This window comes from Sminthopsis crassicaudata, chromosome 3 (genome assembly GCF_048593235.1).
Source record: "Sminthopsis crassicaudata isolate SCR6 chromosome 3, ASM4859323v1, whole genome shotgun sequence".
Taxonomy (NCBI): Eukaryota; Metazoa; Chordata; class Mammalia; order Dasyuromorphia; family Dasyuridae; genus Sminthopsis; species Sminthopsis crassicaudata.
In genome coordinates, this window is record NC_133619.1 from 594,773,630 (window position 1) to 594,797,546 (window position 23,917).

At 51.3% G+C, this 23,917-nt stretch overlaps 3 protein-coding genes across 6 annotated transcripts in view; 2 read left to right on the plus strand and 1 right to left on the minus strand.

The window, feature by feature from the left end:
* Positions 1-47: 47 nt before the first annotated feature.
* Positions 48-16,278, minus strand: LOC141563785 (myotubularin-related protein 9-like). 4 transcript variants are annotated; one of them, XM_074305345.1, is made up of 12 exons: positions 16,033-16,278; positions 15,695-15,951; positions 13,492-14,146; positions 6,359-6,467; positions 6,084-6,209; positions 5,749-5,922; positions 5,161-5,381; positions 2,994-3,155; positions 2,218-2,359; positions 1,911-2,131; positions 430-581; positions 48-346 (listed from the first exon to the last, which is right to left on the minus strand). In XM_074305345.1, the coding sequence occupies exons 3-12, from the start codon at positions 13,671-13,673 to the stop codon at positions 255-257; spliced, it is 1,581 nt and encodes a 526-aa protein (XP_074161446.1). In that variant the 5' UTR covers positions 13,674-14,146; positions 15,695-15,951; positions 16,033-16,278; the 3' UTR covers positions 48-254. The 4 variants fall into 4 exon arrangements, with proteins under 4 accessions (XP_074161446.1, XP_074161448.1, XP_074161447.1 ...); XM_074305347.1 differs by lacking the exon at positions 16,033-16,278 and having other exon boundaries at positions 6,084-6,159; positions 6,359-6,409; positions 15,695-15,801; XM_074305346.1 differs by lacking the exons at positions 15,695-15,951; positions 16,033-16,278 and adding an exon at positions 14,494-14,845.
* Positions 15,454-18,328, plus strand: FAM167B (family with sequence similarity 167 member B). Its single transcript, XM_074305363.1, has 2 exons — positions 15,454-15,832; positions 16,797-18,328. Exons 1-2 carry the CDS (start codon positions 15,572-15,574, stop codon positions 17,070-17,072), a joined length of 537 nt encoding a protein of 178 aa, XP_074161464.1. The 5' UTR covers positions 15,454-15,571; the 3' UTR covers positions 17,073-18,328.
* An 883-nt stretch (positions 18,329-19,211) lies between these two features.
* The window catches only part of LCK (LCK proto-oncogene, Src family tyrosine kinase), a 30,111-nt gene continuing 25,405 nt past the window's right edge, over positions 19,212-23,917 (plus strand). Inside the window, exon 1 of the mRNA XM_074305349.1 lies at positions 19,212-19,384. The gene's annotated coding sequence lies outside the window, so the exon portion shown is untranslated. The remainder of the gene's footprint in view (positions 19,385-23,917) is intronic.

Sequence of the window (23,917 nt, forward strand, 5' to 3'; positions counted from 1 at the left end):
GGAACATATCTATCCCCTCTTCCCAGTGAGACTCTGGGAGACAGAGGACAAGTTCAGGCCCATTTATTGTCAGCTTTTTTCCTCTACTTCATGGCCCTGGAAGTGAAAGGGTTTGGGAATAACTGCAGTTGAACTTTGGAGCTACTGAAATCCATACCTAACCTTTCAGTCTTTAAGGCAGCTAGCCAAGAACCCTGAAGCAAAGACTGGATGTGGAGATTTGGAGCAAAATCTCTTCCTCAAAGCTGGAGACTTCATACTCCCTCTTCCTCTGTCACTATTCTCCAGAGCTGTTCCCACGCCTCTTGGGCAGGCTCAGGTGGTCTAGTCCAGCGGAGGAAAAGACCTGGGAGTGGGAGCAGAGAGGAAGCCCATTAGAGACAAGAGCCTGCAGGAGGGTGATGGGTGGAGCAGTAAAATACACCTTACCCGCCCACAGCTGAAGGCTCTGGGGCTCCACTGAGGGCCACAGGGCCAGAGGGTTGGGCGAGTAGATTGGATTACGGAGTCTCCTCCTCTCCTTTGATTGGTTCAGACTGGACCATAGGGAGTGGGTCTTTGTCTTCACATCACACAGGTACCTGACCAAGAAGCAGAGTGGATTAGACGGGTCTTTCAGAACCCTGTAAGTTGAGGTTTTATAGAGGAGGGCAATGCCTGCTTTTGAGGGGTCCCTTGCACTGTCTCTGGAGCAGAAATTGTAAGCTTCAGGCCTGCAACCCTATGGGTAGAAGTCTAGCCGGTCTGGAGGCTGAAGAAGGCACAGACCACTAACTGCAGTCACCACTTGGCTATCCAGATGTTCTAGGACCAGAACTGCCATCATACAGCAGCCCAGGGTCCTCCAGCTCTCTCCTCTCTGAGCAGGATTCTAGGGATTACTTTTATACAGTGCAGTCAGAAACCTGCGTTCCACCCACGACTGTGAGACCTTGAGCACATCACTTTTCCTCACATAGAAAGGGAGGTTAAGGCTGCCCTCTAGCTACCTGGAGAGATGGCTAAGAAAGCCCTTGGGCTTCTAGTTCTTGGCCTTTCTCCTGCCACCCCAAGGCATGGATTCCAGGGTCATCTGGCCTGACCTCCTTGCCCAAGGTCATACAGTAAGTAGAACCATGGGTAATGTAAGTCAATATTATCCTCATATTTGTCATGTGATGGAGTTGTTTTCAGTCCTGTCCAATCCTTTGTGATCCCTTTTGGGGTTTTCTGTGCCATTCCTTCTCCAGCTCATTTGACAAATAAGGAAACTGAGGCAGACAGGGAGGACTTGCCCACAATCACCCTGTTTACTATTTCTGAGGCTGAATTTGAACTCAGGTCTTCCTGATTCCACACCTGACACTAACCAATGTGCCACCCAGCTGCCTTCATCTCATGCCGAGGTCAGTCTTGTGAAGTTGTACTGTTCTCTAATTTGGAGGTGAAACTGAGGCTGAAAAGTATCTTGACTGTGATAAGTCACCCTGTGAATTAGTAATAAGAGGATGATTGGAACCCAGGATTCTTTCCATATTATCCCAGTAACGTCTCTCACATCAGAGGGCCAGTGGTTGCCATTTTGTCCCTGGAGGCCTTTGCGCCAGAGCTGGATACTTGTTTGGGTGCAGGGTGTCTTGGTTGTCATTTGAAGGCTCTTGCCGCTCTGTGCCTGTGAGGGATGCTGTGATCTATGGCCATTTGGCCTTCAGCATGTTTCCCTGAGGCTATAACACAGAGCTTCGCTGGCAAGGATGGGGATGGAAGTCATTTTCAGTTGGAAGGGTCTCCCTGGCACCTGTCCCAGGGGTGGGTTATCAGAGCCGAGCTGGCTTCCGGAGGAGTTGAACTGGGGTTTAGAAAGAGGAAGGAGCCTGGTGCTCGAGCAGAGAGGGTCTGAACAGGGGAGGTGCAGCCCAGCTGGCTCTTACCTCTCCTTCTCGCTGTTGCACAGGAAGGTGCCAAAGGGGGAGGCGTATGCATGCTCAAACAAGGCCAGCAGCATCCCCTCCCCAAACTCCAGGGACAATGGGAACTGACGGTTTAGCTGCCACACACAGTCCAGGAAGAGCAGGAAGACCGGTGCCTCGTGTTTGGGGCGGGCCTGGGCATAGGCTGAGTGGGCACAGCGCTGCTGGAAAGGGTGACCGGCCTGGGGAAGAGGGCAAAGCAAGGATGAGCAGGAGTCTGCTTTAGGAGCTGGTCCCAACAGCCTGGGCTCCCACTGGGGCCTATTACCTGGATCCATTCCCGTTCCAGGAGGCTTTGGAAGCCACTCATTGTTCGGCACTTGGGATCCAGGATTAGCTGTGCCAGTGAGGTCACAAGGAGGGTGGTGTCCGTGCCCTCAGCCCCATGTACCAGGATACAGACTCCTTCCCTGTATGGACCCAAGAGGCTCCATCAGCAGCAGTCCCCTGCCTCTCTGTGGGGTGGCTCCCCATCCCCAAACCTGACAAGTCAGAATGACTCCAGCAGTGATAAGGTACAGGCTTCAAAAGGTGCCCTATAACACACTGAGCAGCAAATGAGAAATGAGTGTTCTAGGGACATTTGTGGAGGGCCAGAAGCCTCAGGGAAAGCTTTCTGAAGGGGGTGACGCCAGGACTGACCCTCCACAGTACCCACTCTCTGCTCCCATTGCCACTATTCTGGCCTACCTGGATGACTTTAATGGCCTCCAGCCTCTCCCCTCCACCATCTGTCTTTCCCAAGCCGCCCAGAATGGTTTTTTCCAGCTGACAGTCCTGGGTAAAACTTTAAACAGTTCTCTGTGGTCCTCTGCCCAGCATTTAAGGCCTACCTAGTCTAACCTGAATTTCTCTTTCCAGATTGATTTCGCACTAGACCCCTTCCGGTGCTATTCTGGCCATAATGGAGTTCTGGCTTTTCCCCGTTAGCATTCCTGGTGGTTAGAGTTGGGGCCTCCTATGTAGGGGTGGGATGCTAATCCTGGGTCCCTCCCTCTCTCCGCCCTGGAGGGCAGTCACAGTTCCCCAGCCCCTGGGCCTTACCTGTCCATGCCCTGGGCTGCCAGGCAGGCAGCGGTCAGTGCTTCCTTAACATGTGTCAGCCATCGGCAGCTATCTAGTCGGCTGAGCCAGCGATCCATACTCAGCGAGGGGTCTGTGCAGGCCTCTACCAGCCGGACAAAACTGTCCTGCAGGGGCCGGCCCCTGGGGGGAGAGGCAGATGAGTCACCCTACCTCCAAATCTGAGAGGCCTGTTCTTCCAAGGGAGCCCCAGCACCCCTGCCTGCCTCCACTCTGCTTATCCAGTCTTGCCATACTAATCTGGTGACTCCTGACCCTCCTTAGGTCTGCTCCAACTCTATCAGTCTGCTAGCTTTTCTGTAAATACACTATCCATTGCCACCTTTTACACTAGTGATGACTCCTATTCCCGCCAAATCTCTGGGCCAGGAGGAAGAGGGGGAGGCAGCCTAAACTCGCTGCTCTCCTCTGTGATATTCCTGGTGCAGCTGTATGGTGTGGTGCATGGAGAGCCAGCCCTGGAGTCAGGAAGACCTGAGTTAAAATGTGACCTGGGGCATCTCAGTGGTGCCCTGGATAAAACACCAACCCAGGAATTGAGAGGACCTAACTTTCATATCCAGCTTTGTGACCCCAAGCAAACCACTTCACCTCTGCCTCAATTTCTTTACCTATAAAATGGGGATAACAGCCTCTTGTTCCCTAGGTTGTTGTGGGGACAAAATTGTATAGTGCTTAGCACCTAATAATGTATAAATGTTAGCTTTTGTTGATTTATCTGACCTGAGCTGAATGCTATTGATGTCCTCCAATTAGTTGCCTCTGTCCCCTCTGATTAGAATGTGAGCTTCCTGGGGCCAGGGACTGACTTGATTGTCATTTTTTTGCCTGGCCTCAAACACTTCCTTAGCCAGGTAACCCTGGACAAGTCACCCTATCTGCCTTGATTTCCTCATCTATAAAAATGAGCTGGAGAAGGAAATGATAAACCTCTCCGGTAGCTTTGCCAGGAAATTCCCAGGTGAGATCAGGAAGATCAACAAGCATGAACCTGGCTGGTGGTCTTCCTGTCCATCCCATCCCCTGGGATCATCTTCAAGGACCTCAGTTCTAACAGTTTGACCATACAATTCCTCAGTCTGCTCAGCCCTCACAACTACCTTCTCCATCTTACTCCATGATCTTCCTTTAGATTTCGCTGTCTTTCCTTTCAGAAAGACTGAGAAGCTGAAAACTCCCTGAAACCACCACAAGTGGATGAGAATCCATTCTTTCCCCCACTAACCCTAACGCTGAATCAGCATCTTGAGGCCATTCCCTATCGTAATGTCCAGGCTAGCTTTCTGGAGGTCCTCCGGAAGGGCCTTGGTCTCAGCAGGATGGACACCATGGAGGATGGGCAAGAATAGTGTCCAAAGTCTTTACCGTCTCTTACACAATCTGTCATAGTCTGACCCAGTCTCCTTCAGCAGTCTGCCAATCTCAACCAGTCTCCCCCATAGTGTAGGAGGCAGGAGAGCCTCCACAAGGCTGGTCAATGTTAGAATGACTTCCAGTCCTCAGCCCTTATATACTTTATTGTAATTACATCATTAGCATACCGTGCATATGAGTGAATTAGAAAATCATTACATCACCATGCTAAGTACTAAGTATATATGTGAACTAGAGAGCCATCATCTCATCAGTTCTACTGAGTTAACACCTTTTTTCAAGGGTACTTCTCCAGAGTTCCAGCCCTCTCCGCCCTCCTCCCATCTAGTTTCATTTTCTTCAATGCTAGCCTTGTCCCAGTGATTTGCTGCTTATTTCCCTCCTGGACTTCCCCGCCAGGAGCCTTCATCCTGCTCATCAGTACCTTGGGCCCCTCTGATGGGAGGATGGGTGAGCCACGCCTCCTTTTCTCACCTGGCTGCTCGTACCTCTCCTCCCCTCTCCCCCAACCTTTCAGCTTCTTTTTGGGTGCGGCCTCCACTTAGAGTATAAGCTGCTGGAGGAAAGGGACTCCTTTTTTCATATTTATATTCTCTATATTTTCAGTTCTTAGCACCAAGTTTAGAACAAAGTAGGCGCTTAATAAATGTTGACAGCTGGCAGTAGAATCACCACCTCGAATCCTTTGCCTCAGCATCACCAATGCTGTTAAAATGGCCAAGTCGCCCTGGACTGGCACGACTAGGTTACTTACCTCTCCAGGGGCCGGTGCAGCCGCTTCCAGCCGGGGTAGGCCGCCTTGGCCTCCGTTCCGCCCCCGGTGATTCGGGCCTGCTTGACTGCTTGGGCGGAGCGCGTGTCCAGCACCAAGCCCCGCCCACCGCCCAGGGCCAGAACTGCCCGCAGCAGCTCCTCATCCTCCGCACAGCGGCGCCTGTTGGCCCCCTGCAGGGGCTGGCTGGAGCGCAGCATCACCTGGGAGAGGGATGAGTGAGCCAGCTTAGGGACCACCCTCTCAGAGCCCAGGGTTAGGACTCCCCCGGTGGGCTGCAAGTGAGGGCAAGGTGGGAGCCGGGGAGGCTCAGGATCCTAGGGAGAACACTGGAGACTAGATCAGGTAGGGGCAAGGGTGTATCCATCTGGGGGCCCGGGGCCAGACGTCCTGAGGCGGGGCTGAACGTGTGAGGTGGGGTTTGGGGTGAGGCACATGGATGGGGGGTCAGGGAGGAGCCAGGAGCCAGTGGGGGAGTGGGCACAAGGCTAGGGTAGTTAGATCTGGGAGATGAGCAGAGTTCCCAGGGCAGGGAGCAGAGTGGGGTCCGGGAGCCCATTCGAGACTCACTGTTTCATTGGTCGTATGATAGTAGCAGAGCACAGGGAAGCGTCCCCCTTGGCGAAAGCGGGCGCTTCGTGCCAGGACCTCGTCTCCAATCCCGACGGGTACCACCAAGGCTGTCGGGTAGCTGGCACACACGTCGAAGTCCCTGTTCACTGTGCTCAGGCGCCAGGCGTCCGTCTACAGGGACCGACGGGGTGGGAGTGGGGTGGGGTGGTCTCTCACGGGCTCACATCCTCGGAAAGTTCCCTCCCCCCCCCCAGACAGGGCTCCAAGCCCTTTCCCCACGGCATCCCAAAGTCTCTTTGCAGTTGCTCTCAATCCTCCGTCCCCGCCCCTACCTGGAGGGCCACCTGCTGATAGAAGTGGTCCGGGGGGTGTAGGTCCGCAGCTTCTCCCAGCCTCAGGCTCTGGGGTCTGTAGAAGAATGGATAGGAAGTGGTGACAGATTCCAGCGAGGTCAAAGCCTTGAGGAGAAAGGCAGGAAGTATGTCTGGAGACTCCGCAGCTCCGCAGCAAAACCTCCGTGTCCTCGCTTTCCTCCCTGCCGCTCTCTGGCCCCCTTCCCCGGTATGCGGGCACGGCTTCGCTGCCCTGTCCCGCACGCCCCGCCCACCTCGATGGAACTGGCGATGTCCAGGGTCTCCTCCAAGCCTTCGATCTCCAGCTGCAGAACGTGCAGGTTCTTACATCTCAGGGTGATAGTGCCCGAGCTCCCCGCCACCCTGGGGAGTCAGAGGGCTAAATGGGCACGCGGCGCTCAGGGGGAAAGATACTGAGTTGGTTTAGGATTCAGGGCAGGTATAGGGTCACGAGGTGGGAGTGGAGCCCTCAGGGGAACGAGAGTGGAAAGACGGAAAATCGAATAGTGATAAGTGGGACGTAGGGGAAGAGGACACGGGTCACGGAGAAAGAGCGGAGAGATTTTGGGGAAGGGGATAGTGCAAGGATCATCGATGTGAGGGTTAGCGAGGGGGAAAAACGGGAGCGGGGGGGGGGGGGAGGAGTCGTATGGGGAGGGTGATCAGTGGGACAGAGGGAGCTCAGCTCTCCTTAGCTGGAGGAATGAGACCCGGAGAGCTACGCGTGCCTTCCCAGCCAGCGTCCGACACAACAGGGCAGGGCTGCCTGACCCCGCCACACGGATTTCCCGGCTAAGCGGTTCCCGATCTTCCCGGGGCACGCCTTGACCATGCTAATCAATGCGTCCTGCAGAGGACCCTTACCCTCGCCACACACACTCACACACACTCACACAGACACACTCGCACACAGAGACACACTCACTCACTCACAGACACACACACTCACACACACTCTCACACTCTCACACAGACACACTCGCACACAGACACACACACACAGAGACACACTCTCACACAGACACACACACACACTTACACACACACAATTTCACTCACAGACACTCTCACACACTCACACACAGACACACACTCACACTCACTCTCACACTCATTCTTACACTCACACACATACACACACACTCTTACACAGAGACACACACTCACACACACACTCAATCTCTCACATACACACACATACTCACACTCACACACACACACTCTTACACAGAGACACACACACATTCACACACACTCACACACACTCTCACACAGAGACACACACACTCACACACACACTCAATCTCTCACATACACACACACTCACACATACTCTCACACTATTACACAGAGACACACACACACTCACACATTCACACACACATACAGACACACACACACATTCACACACACACACTCTCACATTCACACACACACACTCACACATTCACACACACACACTCACACAGAGACACACACACACACTCTCACAGAGACACACACTCACTCACACATTCACACACACACTTACACAGAGACACACACACTCAATCTCTCACATACACACACTCACACACACTCTCACACTCACACACAGAGACACACACACAAATTCACACATTCACACACACACACTCTCACAGAGACACACACACTCACTCACACATTCACACACACACTCTTACACAGAGACACACGCTCACACAGAGACACACACACTCACTCACACACACACTTACACAGAGACACACATTCACACTCACACATACTCTCACACTCTTACACAGAGACACACACTCACACACACATTCACACACTCACACTCTCACAGAGACACACACACTCAATCACACATTCACACACACACTCTTACACAGAGACACACACACTCACACACACACTCACACACACATTCACACACACATTCACACACACACACACTCACACTCTCACAGAGACACACACACACTCACACACACACTCACACTCACACAGACACACTCGCACACACAGACACACTCACTCACTCACAGACACACACACTCACACACTCTCACACTCTCACTCACACAGACACACTCGCACACAGAGACACACACACACACAGAAACACACTCTCACACAGACACACACACACTTACACACACACAATTTCACTCACAGACACTCTCACACACTCACACACAGACACACACTCACACTCACTCTCACACTCATTCTTACACTCACACACATACACACACACTCTTACACAGACACACACTCACACACACACTCAATCTCTCACATACACACACATACTCACACTCATACACACACACTCTTACACAGAGACACACACACATTCACACACACTCACACACACTCTCACACAGAGACACACACTCACACACACACTCAATCTCTCACATACACACACACTCACACATACTCTCACACTATTACACAGAGACACACACACACTCACACATTCACACACACACACAGACACACACTCACACACACATTCACACACACACACTCACAGACACACTCACACATTCACACACACACACTCTCACATTCACACACACACACTCACACATTCACACACACACACTCACACAGAGACACACACACTCATACATTCACACACACTCTTACACAGAGACACACATTTACACATTCACACACACTCTCACAGAGACACACACACTCACTCACACATTCACACACACACTCTTACACAGAGACACACACACTCAATCTCTCACATACACACACTCACACATACTCTCACACTCACACACAGAGACACACACACACATTCACACATTCACACACACACACTCTCACAGAGACACACACACTCACTCACACATTCACACACACACTCTTACACAGAGACACACACACTCAATCTCTCACATACACACACTCACACATACTCAAACACTCACACACAGACACACACACACATTCACACACTCACACACACTCTCACAGAGACACACACACTCACTCACACACACACTCTTACACAGAGACACACATTCACACATTCACACACTCACACATACTCTCACACTCTTACACAGAGACACACACTCACACACACATTCACACACTCACACACACACTCTCACAGAGACACACACACTCACACATTCACACACACACTCTTACACAGAGACACACACACTCACACACACTCACACACACTCACACACACATTCACACACACACACTCACACTCTCACAGACACACACACACTCACACACACTCACACACACACTCACACTCACACAGACACACTTGCACACACAGACACACTCACTCACACACACTCTCACACTCTCACTCACACAGACACACTCGCACACAGAGACACACACACACACAGAGACACACTCTCACACAGACACACACACACACTTACACACACACAATTTCACTCACAGACACTCTCACACACTCACACACAGACACACACTCACACACACTCTTACACAGAGACACACACTCACACACACACTCAATCTCTCACATACACACACATACTCACACTCACACACACACACTCTTACACATTCACACACACACTCTTACACAGAGACACACGCTCACACAGAGACACACACACTCACTCACACACACACTCTTACACAGAGACACACATTCACACATTCACACACTCACACATACTCACACTCTTACACAGAGACACACACACTCTCACATTCACACACACACACTCTCACATTCACACACACACACTCACACATTCACACACACACACACTCTCACACAGAGACACACACTCACACACACACTCAATCTCTCACATACACACACATACTCACACTCACACACACACACTCTTACACAGAGACACACACACATTCACACACACACTCACAGAGACACACACACTCACTCACACATTCACACACACACTTTTACACAGAGACACACGCTCACACAGAGACACACACACTCACTCACACACACACTCTTACACAGAGACACACATTCACACTCACACATACTCTCACACTCTCACACAGAGACACACACTCACACACACATTCACACACTCACACACACACTCTCACAGAGACACACACACTCACTCACACATTCACACACACACACTCTTACACAGAGACACACACACTCACACACACACTCACACACACATTCACACACACACACTCACACTCTCACAGAGACACACACACACTCACACACACACACACTCACACAGACACACTCGCACACACAGACACACTCACTCACTCACAGACACACACACTCACACACACTCTCACACTCTCACTCACACAGACACACTCGCACACAGAGACACACACACACAGAGACACACTCTCACACAGACACACACACACACTTACACACACACAATTTCACTCACAGACACTCTCACACACTCACACACAGACACACACTCACACTCACTCTCACACTCATTCTTACACTCACACACATACACACACTCTCTTACACAGAGACACACACTCACACACACACTCAATCTCTCACATACACACACATACTCACACTCACACACACACACTCTTACACAGTGACACACACATTCACACACACTCACACACTCTCACACAGAGACACACACACTCACTCACACATTCACACACACACTCTTACACAGAGACACACACACTCACACACACACTCAATCTCTCACATACACACACACTCACACATACTCTCACACTATTACACAGAGACACACACACACTCACACACACACAGACACACACACTCACACACACATTCACACACACACACTCACAGACACACTCACACATTCACACACACACACTCTCACATTCACACACACACTCACACATTCACACACACACACTCACACAGAGACACACACTCACACACACATTCACACACACACACACTCTCACAGACACACACACACTCACACATTCACACACACACACTCACAGACACACACACTCACACATTCACACACACTCTTACACAGAGACACACATTCACACATTCACACACACACTCTTACACAGAGACACACACACTCAATCTCTCACATACACACACTCACACATACTCTCACACTCACACACAGAGACACACACACACACATTCACACATTCACACACACACACTCTCACAGAGACACACACACTCACTCACACATTCACACACACACTCTTACACAGACACACACACTCAATCTCTCACATACACACTCACACATACTCTCACACTCACACACAGACACACACACACATTCACACATTCACACACACACACACTCTCACAGAGACACACACACTCACTCACACATTCACACACACACTCTTACACAGACACACACACTCAATCTCTCACATACACACACTCACACATACTCTCACACTCACACACAGAGACACACACACATTCACACATTCACACACTCACACACACTCACAGAGACACACACACTCACTCACACACACACTCTTACACAGAGACACACATTCACACATTCACACACTCACACACACTCACAGAGACACACACACTCACTCACACACACACTCTTACACAGAGACACACATTCACACATTCACACACTCACACATACTCTCACACTCTTACACAGAGACACACACTCACACACACATTCACACACTCACTCACACATTCACACACACTCTTACACAGAGACACACACACTCACACACACACTCACACACACTCACACACACATTCACACACACACACACTCACACTCTCACAGACACACACACACTCACACACACACTCACACACACTCACACTCACACAGACACACTCGCACACACAGACACACTCACTCACTCACAGACACACACACTCACACACACTCTCACACTCTCACTCACAGACACACTCGCACACAGAGACACACACACACACAGAGACACACTCTCACACAGACACACACACACACTTACACACACACAATTTCACTCACAGACACTCTCACACACTCACACACAGACACACACTCACACTCACTCTCACACTCATTCTTACACTCACACACATACACACACTCACACACACTCTTACACAGAGACACACACTCACACACACACTCAATCTCTCACATACACACACATACTCACACTCACACACACACTCTTACACAGAGACACACACACATTCACACACACACTCACAGAGACACACACACTCACTCACACATTCACACACACACTCTTACACAGAGACACACACTCACACAGAGACACACACACTCACTCACACACACACTCTTACACAGAGACACACATTCACACATTCACACACTCACACATACTCTCACACTCTTACACAGAGACACACACACTCTCACATTCACACACACACACTCTCACATTCACACACACACACTCACACATTCACACACACACACACTCTCACACAGAGACACACACTCACACACACACTCAATCTCTCACGTACACACACATACTCACACTCACACACACACACTCTTACACAGAGACACACACATTCACACACACTCTCACAGAGACACACACACTCACTCACACATTCACACACACACTCTTACACAGAGACACACGCTCACACAGAGACACACACACTCACTCACACACACACTCTTACACAGAGACACACATTCACACATTCACACACTCACACATACTCTCACACTCTTACACAGAGACACACACACACTCACATTCACACACACACTCTCACATTCACACACACACACTCACACAGAGACACACACTCACACACACACACACACACACTCTCACAGACACACACACTCACTCACACATTCACACACACACACTCACAGACACACACACTCACTCACACATTCACACACACTCTTACACAGAGACACATATTCACACATTCACACACACACACACTCTCACAGAGACACACACACTCACTCACACATTCACACACACACTCTTACACAGAGACACACGCTCACACAGAGACACACACACTCACTCACACACACACTCTTACACAGAGACACACATTCACACATTCACACACTCATACATACTCTCACACTCTTACACAGAGACACACGCTCACACAGAGACACACACACTCACTCACACACACACTCTTACACAGAGACACACATTCACACATTCACACACTCATACATACTCTCACACTCTTACACAGAGACACACACACTCACACACACACACTCACACTCGCACACTCACACACACCCCGGCGCCCCCTCCACCTCTCCCCCCACTCTCTCGGGTCTGGCAGCCCGCTTCCCTCCCCTGGGCCCCCGCCCTGGCCCCTCGCGCCCCTCGAGGGCGCAGCCTGGCCTGGCCTTCCTCTCACCGCTTTTCCACCGCATCCACGTTGCGCAGAAGCAGCCACAGGTCGCCAGGGCTTCCGTGGCCCGCGGACAGCAGCAGGTGGTGACTGGTGACACACAGGGTGCCCCGCACCGGGGACTGCCCGGGGCCGGGCAGAAGGAGCGCCTCCGCGCGACCAGTGCGGATCAGCTCCGAGAACTCCATACGGGAGATGTAGGGCGCCGGGGTTCTGGGGTGCCGCGGCCTTTATGGGGCGCAAGGGAGAAGGGCGGGGTCCCAGGCACAGAGTCCTCTGCGCCCAGAGCGAGAACCCGAGGATCCGGGAGGGAGGGGGAACAGGAACTGCCCCCGGGGCGGGTGCGACTTGCGGGACGGGGTGGTTAAGGTGGCCCCACGAAGGGAGGGTTCAGGATTTCCTGAGATCTGGAGGACTCGGGGTGCTCAAGCCCGACACTGCCGTCGTAGTGGGGGCAAAACAGCCTCGGGCTTGCAGCCTAAGTGGGGACTCGGATTTCTTGGAGCCAGTGCACCCATTCCACCCCCACTCCCAAACAGAGCTCTCCTCTCCTCCGCCTCGCTCGGGAAATAATCAGAAAACTGTCATTCATCCTCCTCCTTCATTCCCCGGCTCACCTCGTCCGGTCTTGTAATCAGAAGCCCCGGGTCAGAAGTCCTGCCTAAGTTTTAAATTAATTCATTTTTGATATTGTTTATACATCACAGTCATTTTCAGATACATCCCTCTCCCCCCCCCACCCCCATGACCCTTCTCTTATAACAAAGAAACACGGTTAAACCAAAACGACCTTCTTTGACTGTGACAATGTTTAAGCTATTTTGCCCACCTCTCCGAGGAAAGGGGGGAGGGGAAAGGGGGAGAAATGCATTTCCCCTTGCCTTCATTTAACTGTTGTAAGGGCTCTTTCCTTGCGCTCTTAGAGCCAATGTGTAGAATACTCTTTTCTTGGCTTTCCTCGCTTCCCTTTTCCCACCCCTACGCGCCTTCCTACGTTTCTTTGGATACCTCATATTCCTTGTTTCTTGCAGGGAAACCACAATTTGTTCCACCATCCCCCAATCGAGGGCACATGTTTTATTTCCAGTTGATTGTTTTGCCACTGACCGATCCTCGGTTCTCCGCTCTCCTCCTCAATTTCCTCTCTAACGGGACACAGATGGACTAGCTTGGTCCTTCCTAGTTGTTAAATTGAGCCCTCTGTTGGGTCTCCTCAGGGCCACCTTAAATGCTGACTGTATCAGCTCATCTGGTGGTCACTGGTAAGGAGCGCCCCCTGGGGGCAGTTACCTCTTCACCAGTGTCTTGTCCTTTGGGGCCCAGAATGCCACAGTGGAGTCCACCTCACAGCCTCTCCTGGAGCTTCCCAAGATGCAGCACCTACTTCCTCCCACCTCTAGCAATCTATCTTAGACACTTCCTGGGAGCATCCTAACGGAACCAGCACCTCCCATCGCCCCCTCCAGGCTGGGACCCCTCACATTTATTTCCTCCCTCCAGGCAGGGACCACAGCCTTCACAGTCTGTCCTTTTCTAGCTGAAGACCCCACATTCTCCTTCATCCAGTCTGACACTCTCTCTGTGACCCGGTTAGGTATCCCATATATCCACTCCCCTGTCAGGATCCAGCTCCCTGCTCCCTCCAGGCTGGTACCTCATTCTGCGCCGCCCCCCCCCCCCATCTAGTTGGGATTAGAAGGAATTCTGTCCCTGCCCCAGCTGAGTTTTGAAGACGTATCCTCCATGGCAGTATGATTGGGAGAGGTGGGAAGGAAAGTAGATAGATGCCAAGGGAAAAAGCCAATATCCTCAGCAGCAACCTGGGCTTGTAGAAGTTTCCTTTCAGAGAATAGGATGTCTCCTTTTGGGCAGGGACAATTAAATTTGACCCTGAGGCCAGAGAAACTGAGATCCTGCCCCCCCTTTCCTCTGGGGGTCACGTGAGTTCCCATTACTATAGAATTCCAGGGAAATTAGCCACACAATCAATCTTACACGGTCCGACTGTGGCACATTTACCCATCTGCTCCCCCTAACCCAGGGACGGCCTGCACGTCCTCCCTCTCCCACCAGAGCTGCCATCACCATGGCTTTGGGGTCCCTGGCGTTTGGGGCTCTGGGTGAGGAGGAAGAACGAGAGGAGGAGACCCTGGACAGCTTGAAGGCACTCGCTGCCAAACTAAAGCTGCAGACCAGAAGGCCCTCATACCTGGAGTGGACGGCCAGGGTCCAAAGCCAAGCCTGGCGCCGAGGGCAGACCAGGGCCGAACTAGGGGAACCAGGCGTGGGAACCATCTGTGGTTTTCGCACTCTGGATGACGCCTTGCAGTGGCTCAGAGAGGAGTTGGTAAGTCTGGGGTGTGGGTGGTCGGAGTGGAGACTGGCAGGGGGCGCCCCAGGCCGGCCCTTAGGGAGTCCCCGGTTTCAGGATGGGCCGGCAGCATGGGTAGCGGGTGAAAACGATGGCTTTTGGGTCAGAGAACCTTGATCAGATCTTTTCTCCTGACTGTGAGACCTTGAGTCAACCCTGAGTCTCAGTTTACATACCTGTCACGGGAAGCACTAAATGATCCAAAGTTTCCTAAGGACCCTAAGTTCCCAGAAAACTTGGGGAGGCTTTAGTCCGCAGTGGGGTCATGCAATGCTGAGAGTGGGCTCGTCTTCCCCCAGCCTGGTCTCTTGTACTGGGTGGGTGCTTAATAAATCTTTGTTAACAAACAGATCAACCCAGGTCCATTTAGAAGGCTGGGAAACAGCCCTGTTCCTTGGTAGTCTTGGGTTCCAGTCCCAACCTCCCCCCTCTTCCCCTGTCAGGGTGAGGAAGTGCTTTGTAAAGCCTCCAAGGCCAGGGTGACAGGAGTTATTCTTATGATTCCTGGAAGAGGAGGAAGAGGGGAGCAGAGGGAGGAGCTGGTCTGGAGGGGAAGGAGGAGCCAGGAAGGGCCGAGCTGAACGGAAGGGATTTCAGGACCACAGAACGTTAGAGCTCCTAGGGGCTGGCAAGGTGCCCAGGCACCGGCTGGAGACTAGGGGAGGGGGCAGAGAGACACAGAGAGAGAGAGATGAGAGAGACAGAGACAGAGACGGACAGAGAGAGAGAGAGAGAGACAGAGAAGGGGAGAGAGAAAGAGGGGAAGAAGGAGAGGGGTCATAGAGATAGAAATACACTAAGGAAGTGAGACAGAGGGGCAGCTAGGTGGTGCAGTGGGTAGAGGGCCAGCCCTGAAGCCTGCCTCCAGGCTGCCCGCAGCAGCCCTGGCCCAGATGGTGGGCAGGCGGCCTGGATCCACAGCCTGGGTCGTTTCCCGCAGAGGCAGATGCAGGCCCAGGATCGGGAGCTGGCAGGGCAGCTGTTGCGCCTCCGGTCACGCATGCACCAGCTGAAGGTGGAGCAGATCTGCAGGCAGCACCAGGAGCTGTTGGACGCTGCCGAGCTGGAGGCCGAGGCCGAGGGGTTGGGCTTCGGAGAGGCCGCAGAGCTGCTGAGCCCGGGCTCCCTTCGGGCCCCTCGCCTGCTGGCTCCCCCGCTCAGGGACATTGGTCTCACCCGGATGAACATCAGCGCTCGGCGCTTCACCCTGTGCTAACTGGCTGGCCTACTGCCTGGCCCCGACCTCGGGGTCCTGCCCTGGCCCCAGGGACCCCTGCCTAGAGGCAGGAGCTCTCCAGTCCTTTCAGTCATCCTACTATTCCACTGCCTTATTTCTGTGAGAGAGATAGAGACACCTGGTGTCAAAACCAGATTTTCTCGTTCATTCAGCTTTGTCTCTGTTCCTTTATCTGGTTTTTGGGTTTGGGTTCTCCGTGTGTGGCTCTTTTTTCTGTCCGTTTTTTTTTTTTTTTTCCCTGAGGCTGGGGTTAAGTGACTTGCCCAGGGTCACACAGCTAGGAAGTGTTAAGTGTCTGAGACAAATTTGAACTCAGGTCCTCCTGAATTCAAGGCTGGTGCTCTATCCACTGCACCACCTAGCTGCCCCTCTGTCTCAATTTCTTAGTGTATTTCTATGATTCCTCTCCTTCTCCCCTTCCTTCTCTCTCTCTCTCCCTCCCCCCTCTCTTCTGTCTCTCTCTCCCTCTCCCTCCCCTTTCCTCTCCTGTATTCCTACCCTTCTCCCTTCTCCCTGCCCCTTTCTATCTCTCCTCATGAACATGTATCTCAGTTTCTGTTTTGTCTGTCTCTCCCCCGTAACTTTTGTTTCTGCCGTTCACCTCTCTTTGTCTGACTTTCCGTCTTTGGCTTCCTCTCCCTCCCCCATTTCCTGCCCCCCTCAGCTGCCTCAGTTGAGGTGAGCAGAACCAGCATCAGTTTCCACCTCTCAAACCCCAACAATGTCTGTGGCATCCTCTTCTCCGGTCCCCACACCCTCCCCTTTCCTCAACAGTTTGGCTCAAGGTGAAGGGGCAGGAGCTATTTGTGGCACAGGGCCGGGTGACTCCAGCCTGGCTCAGCCCTGGCGGATGCACTGGATCCAGCTGGAGCTCAGCCACCAGGGGTTCTTCTCTCTCCGGTGAGCCTCAATGGGACAAATCTTGCCACAAGACGGCCAGTGTCCATTTGGTGTTAGTGCTGAAAGGACCCTTAGGATCATCCAGCCATAGAGTGGCATAGAGGGCATAGAGTGATAGAGTACAAAGTGTGGAATTTGCCATCACAGGACCTGGTTTCAAAAGCTCGCTCTGCCCCTGACTCCTTGTATGATCTGGGACAAATCATTTAATTCCTAGCATCTGTGAGATGGTAAGCTCCTTGAGGGGAAGGGCTGCCTTTTGCATGTTTATTTTTCCAGTGCTTAGCACAGTGCCTAGCATATAGTAGGTGCCTAATAAATGTTTATTGACTGACGGTTTTCTCCTCTGTAAGGTGATTACCTTGTGCTCCACAGTCCATGTGGTCTTTCACCTCTATAAATGTCTGATTTTCCATGAGCTCATTCCTTTATCACAAAAAGTCAAACTCCAAGACAAACAAGGTCACATAGCCAACCAATAGTAAATTAGTCTATGTGGGGCTGGAGGTAGAGGGGGAGCTTAATCCCCTTTGTGAGGCTTTCCTTGTCCCCTACCTCCTTCAGCTGAATTGCCCTCTTTTTCCCAGAATCCTCCACCCTTCATTCTGAAAGGGTCTTTAAGAATCATCTTAACCGGTGACTCCCAGACTACCAAGGGAGACATGAGTACATTTCCTGGGGGAGGGGGTACAGGGAAAGGGGGTCTATGAACTTGGATGGGAAACAACCATCTTTATTTGTACCATCCTCTAAATGAAATTTGTCATTTCCTTCAATGATGACTGAAAAAAAAATTCTGAGAAGGGGTCACTAAGTTTACCAGTTTTTCAAAGGAGCCCATGACTCACACACAGACTGCTAAGAACCATCGATCTAATCCAACCAGCTGGCTTTACACAAAAGGAAAATGACTTACCCACAATCACACAGCTGGCAAATAATAGAGACAGGACTTCAGTCAAGGGCTTCTGCTCCAAATCCAGGGCAATCTCCACTTACTCTTTACAGTTCGTGGGCCTCTTTCCCCGACCATGTGCTAGGAATTCCCTGCAGGGGCGGAGGGAAGCCTGGGACCCCTGGGACCACAGCTCCCTACTATCAGGCCCTAGATGTGGGGAGGGGCGGGGCTGGCACTGTTGTTCTTGGCTTGTGGTTGAGGGAGGGCCTGACTAGGTTCTGGGGTTGACTGCCTCCTTCTTTCTCACTCACACTCTCTGAGGAGGCAGGAAGTTGGGGTGGGACGTGGGTTGGGTGCTGAGAAGGCAAATTGAGGCAGCGATAAGGAGCTGGGTGCCTCATCCATCCTCCGGGTGGTGATGGAGCCTCTGGACCAGAAGGACTATGTGAACCAGGCCCAGTAAACACTCCAGGCAGGAGCCCACCAGAGGCAGGTAAGGGGGCACAGGGCTTAAGGGGCACCTAGCAATCCCTGAGGAGAGAAGAAGGGTCCGGAGAGAATTTCAGATTTCTGTCTCGGCCATGGTGGGACACTAACGTAACCTGTGACAATCAATGAGCATCCTGACAGTACCGTTTTGCTGTGGGACATACCCTGGCATTGGCAGTGACCCTCCACGACTCCCTCTGATCCCTGACTCGTCTCTGGAGACCCTCCTGATATTATCCTGTGAGAATCCTGATACTATCCCCCTCTGCCCCTCAATGATAGTCACACAATCATTGTGACAGCCCCAGAGGTACCCTGGGGGCAAAGGCTGCCCTTTCAAAGAACAGTGTGGAAGTCCCTGAAACTGGACTTAGTAGCAGGGGAGATGGATTTGCAGGTAAAGGTACAGGGTTCCGGTCCACACTAGGGTGACCAGGACCCAGCTGCTGGAGGGAGGAGGGCTGGAAAGCTTTATGCTGTATCTGGTCTCTTGGGAGGGAGTGAATAATAAAGTGGGACCTAAAATAACCCCTTGCCTGGATCAGGTAAAAGACCTGATGAGACGTGGCCTTTGGAAAGTCTCCAATTGTCTTATTAATATATATTTGTAGATTGCTTGTAGATTGCTTTATTAATACATACTTATAGAAACTTGGTGACTTCTAGTTCAGACTAATTTTCATTTGGTAGAAGATGAAGAAAGGAGCAAAGAGTTGCCACATGGCCAATCAGTGGCAAGGATAGGGCTACAGTTCAGGCTGTCTTCCCATCACTCCTACCAGCGTGGCAAAGGAGAGAGAGGATTTAAAAAACGTGGATTCAAATCCTGCTTCTGATGCTCATTTCCTTACCCCCTAACTTTCTGGGCTTGTTTCCTTACTTGTGAAATGAGGGGTTTGGACTAGGAGATCTCTGAGATCTCTCAGTTCTGGAATTGTGACCCCAGAGACAGGAAAGTCAGAGCTTTATTTTCTTGCTTCGTTTGGGCGAATGGAAGAAAATTCCATCAGGAAGCTTAAGGGAGGGACTTAATGGGGTCAGAATCCCATGGGAAAGAGACCAGACCCTCCAATGACTTTAGCTGCCAGAGATCCTCACGAGAGGGAAGGGTTTATCCAAGCTTCCTGGATACCTTTGTCAGCGAAGATTTCTGATGTGGAACTGAGATTTTTTCATGAAAAAGGCCAGGCCCAGGAAGGGAAGAAAGGAAGGAAGAAAGGCTATTTTAAATTGGGGTGGGGGGGAAAGGATGATTGGCAGCAGGATCTGACCCTGGAGTCTCTTTCTTCACTGGATGCTGGCCAAGGAAGTCTTGCAATTAAACTTCTCAGGGGCCCAATGGAAGTTATCTGGTCTCATCTGGACTGTCCAAGCCGTGTACAATCGCATCTTCTATCACCCTCCCTTAGTTGCCTTTCTAACCCTCCCTCCTCATTCTCCGGGCTCCACCAGAGACAGTATCTGCCATGTTACGGAGTTTCATCATTTCTCTCCCTTTGGTGAGACCCAGCCTCAGACAGGATTGGTCTCTGGCCTTGGACACTGGCCCACAATTGTCATCTGCCTAGGAAGCCAAACCAAGAAAGAACTCTGGACAGGTGAGGACACCTGGATTCAGGATCTTGGTGCAGAGGAGAGAGTATGGATCTGGAGTCAGAGGATCTGGATTCAAATCCTACCTAGAGGAGCACCTCACCTCTGTACCTCAGTTTTCCCTCTGTAAAATGAGGGGGTTAAACCCAATGACCATGAGATTCTTTTTAGTCCTAAAATCTAATTTGTACTCTACATCCCTAAATCTCACTTCTAAGACTACTGTGATCATCTTTGGATAATACCCCCCCCCTCTTTTGAGGGCTATTATGAGAAAAAACACCTAAGTTTTAAAGAAACAAGATTAGAATCTGCGTGAAAGAGGAAACTTCAGGGAATGGAAGATGACAATTTGGGGCACGGGGGAAGCCCCCATTGTTACTAATCCTTCTGATGTGCCATCTGCCTTGGGGCCCTCCCTGCCCACTCTCCACCCCCACTGAATTTTTCTCCAACAAACAAGTTCCACAGATGTGTCCCTGCCCCTGTGGATACAACAGTACAAAGGATTGAGTGCTAAACCTGGGGACCTGGAAATCAGGGCTTCAGGCCTCTAGTAGCTCCGCTGGGTCTCCAGTGGAGGCTCTTCATCGATAAAATGGAGGCAAGTGCCTATTTTATCAATAGGTGGTCACAGAAAAGATGCTCCATAAACCAGAGAACTGGGGGGAGGGGTAGTTTAATGCTATTATTGTTGCCAAGTGCATTGCTCTCCAAAAATGACCTTCTGTAGAATTTCACCAGGGAGTATACCCCTCATGTGTGTTTAACACAGACCTCTCTGGGGACCACGATGGCAGAGTTGAAGGAAGAGGACCTGCTGTCCTATCCAGGATTAGCTGCCTTTAGTTTCTGGGAATCATTAGGGGAGACCCTTCCCTTCTTTAGACCTCAGTTTCTCCATGTATAAAGTAAGGAAATTGGACAAGGTGGCCATTAATTTCCCTCCTCACTCTAAATCTAGTAGTTTTGGGTTCTGTCATATTCTGCGTTCTAAAATGTATTCCGTCTCTGAAACACTGTGTTCTAAAGCCTCTCTCATATGTCAGAAAGTCCTTTCACAAATGTTTATTAAGCGCCTACTATGTGCCAAGCATTGGAGATGCAAAGGAAGGCAAAGGGACAGCTGAGTGGTGTAGTGGTCAGAGCACTTGTTCGGGCATCTCATCTCCCAGGATAGAAGGTCCCTTCCCACAGGAATTATAGTTTTCCTTTGTGTTTTTCCCCTTTGTTTTGTTGAAGTTGTTGGAGGCCAGTGGCTTGCCCGAGATATATGAACAAGCCACATAACAGGGAAAGCACTAACATTAGGATTAGGAAAGGCTTTCTGCAGAAGGTAGGATTTTTTTCTGGGACTGGAAGGACTAGGAGGTGGAGAAGAGGAGGAAGAGCACTTCCCACAAGTGTTTCCTAATTGTCCATTTTTCCAAGAGGACCAAGACATCAGGGAGGGGACACACGAGTGAATTGATTTTGGGGGGGAGGGCTGGACAAGGTCACCTGCCCCACTTCCCTCCAGAGCCCTCTGGGTCCAGGGGCTAGATATAGGAAGACAACTGGAGACGGCCCTGGATGCAGTGGGAGACCGTGACCTTTGTAGGCTGAGGTTAAGCTATTAAAGAATAGGGCTCCAGGCCTAGGACAGCAAGACAAATACCTGGATTTTGTTTTTTCTGTTCTAAGTTGGGACATTCTCGGTTCTATGAATCATATCAGATGGTGGGTGTCTAGGGATGGGGAAAAGCCTTCCAGCTGTTGACAGTATATAGAGGAGACTACGTGGGGCAATGGGGCCGGGCTGTCGGGAGCTCAGGCAGGGCCCCAGCCTCTTCCTTTCTGAAGTTCCGCCATTCTGCCTACAGTCCTCTGCGCTTGGGAGTTCCCTGGAAAGTTGGAGGAATCAGATCTGTGGGACTCCTGGAGGCAGGAGCCCATGTCTCTTGGGGGGAAGAGAGAAGCAGGACTCTGATACACAGGGAGGCTCACGCATCCAACCCCCCACCCCGATCTCCGCCCTGACTGGGACCAAGGTCTTCCTTTCCCCTTCAGGTGCTGTTGCTAAAGGCCTGGCTTTGCCACTGAAGCGGCTTCCTGTGTTTTCTCAGAGAGGGCTCAGCCTCACACTGGGGACCCTCTGGGCGAGGACTGCCGAGGGAGAGGGCTCCAAGGGCCAACTGCTCTCACCCGAGGGCCTTCTCTCTACACAGGAACACCCAGCCAGGTCGGCACGGACAGGGACGGCAAACGTGTAACCGCCACAAACACTCACCCAAGGGTAAAACCCCCACACCCAGACTTCTCTAGTCGTGCTCACACATGCTTATCAGTCCTTATGGGGGGTCTCTCCGTGTCTTTCTATCTCTCTTTTCTCTATCTTTTTCTCTGTTTTTCTCTGTCTCTGTCTATCTGTCTCTCTCCATCTCTGTCTCTGTCTCTCTTTCTATCTCTCTGTCTCTGTCTCTCTTTTTCTGTCTGTCTCTGTTTCTCCATCTCTCTGTCTCTGTTTCTCCATCTCTCTCTGTCTCTGTCTGTCTCTCTCTGTCTGTCTCTATCTCTCTGTCTCTCTTTTTCTGTCTGTCTCTGTTTCTCCATCTCTCTCTCTGTCTCTGTCTGTCACTATCTCTCTGTCTCTGTCTCTCTTTTTCTGTCTGTCTCTGTTTCTCCATCTCTCTCTGTCTTTGTTTCTCCATCTCTCTCTCTGTCTCTGTCTGTCTCTCTCTGTCTGTCTCTATCTCTCTGTCTCTCTTTTTCTGTCTGTCTCTGTTTCTCCATCTCTTTGTCTCTCTCTCTGTCTCTGTCTCTGTCTCACACGGATTCTCGGACAAAAACCGCAGGCGTTCGGGATGTCAGCCCCGAGACTGGCCCAGATTTGCATGGAGCCGTTGCACAGACTCAGCTGTCTCTCAGCCGTGGAGAGTGCCGGGTCTTCCCCAGCCTAAGGCCC

Coding starts and splice junctions, on each gene's coding strand:
- FAM167B (XM_074305363.1), top strand. CDS start 15,572: ATGGCTTTGGGGTCCCTGGCGTTTGGGGCTCTGGGTGAGGAGGAAGAA. Junction 15,833..16,796: donor AGTGGCTCAGAGAGGAGTTG/GTAAGTCTGGGG, acceptor CGTTTCCCGCAG/AGGCAGATGCAGGCCCAGGA.
- LOC141563785 (XM_074305345.1), bottom strand. CDS start 13,673: ATGGAGTTCTCGGAGCTGATCCGCACTGGTCGCGCGGAGGCGCTCCTT. Junction 2,360..2,993: donor GCAGCCCAGGGCATGGACAG/GTAAGGCCCAGG, acceptor GGGTCCATACAG/GGAAGGAGTCTGTATCCTGG. Junction 347..429: donor GAGCCTTCAGCTGTGGGCGG/GTAAGGTGTATT, acceptor TCCCACTCCCAG/GTCTTTTCCTCCGCTGGACT.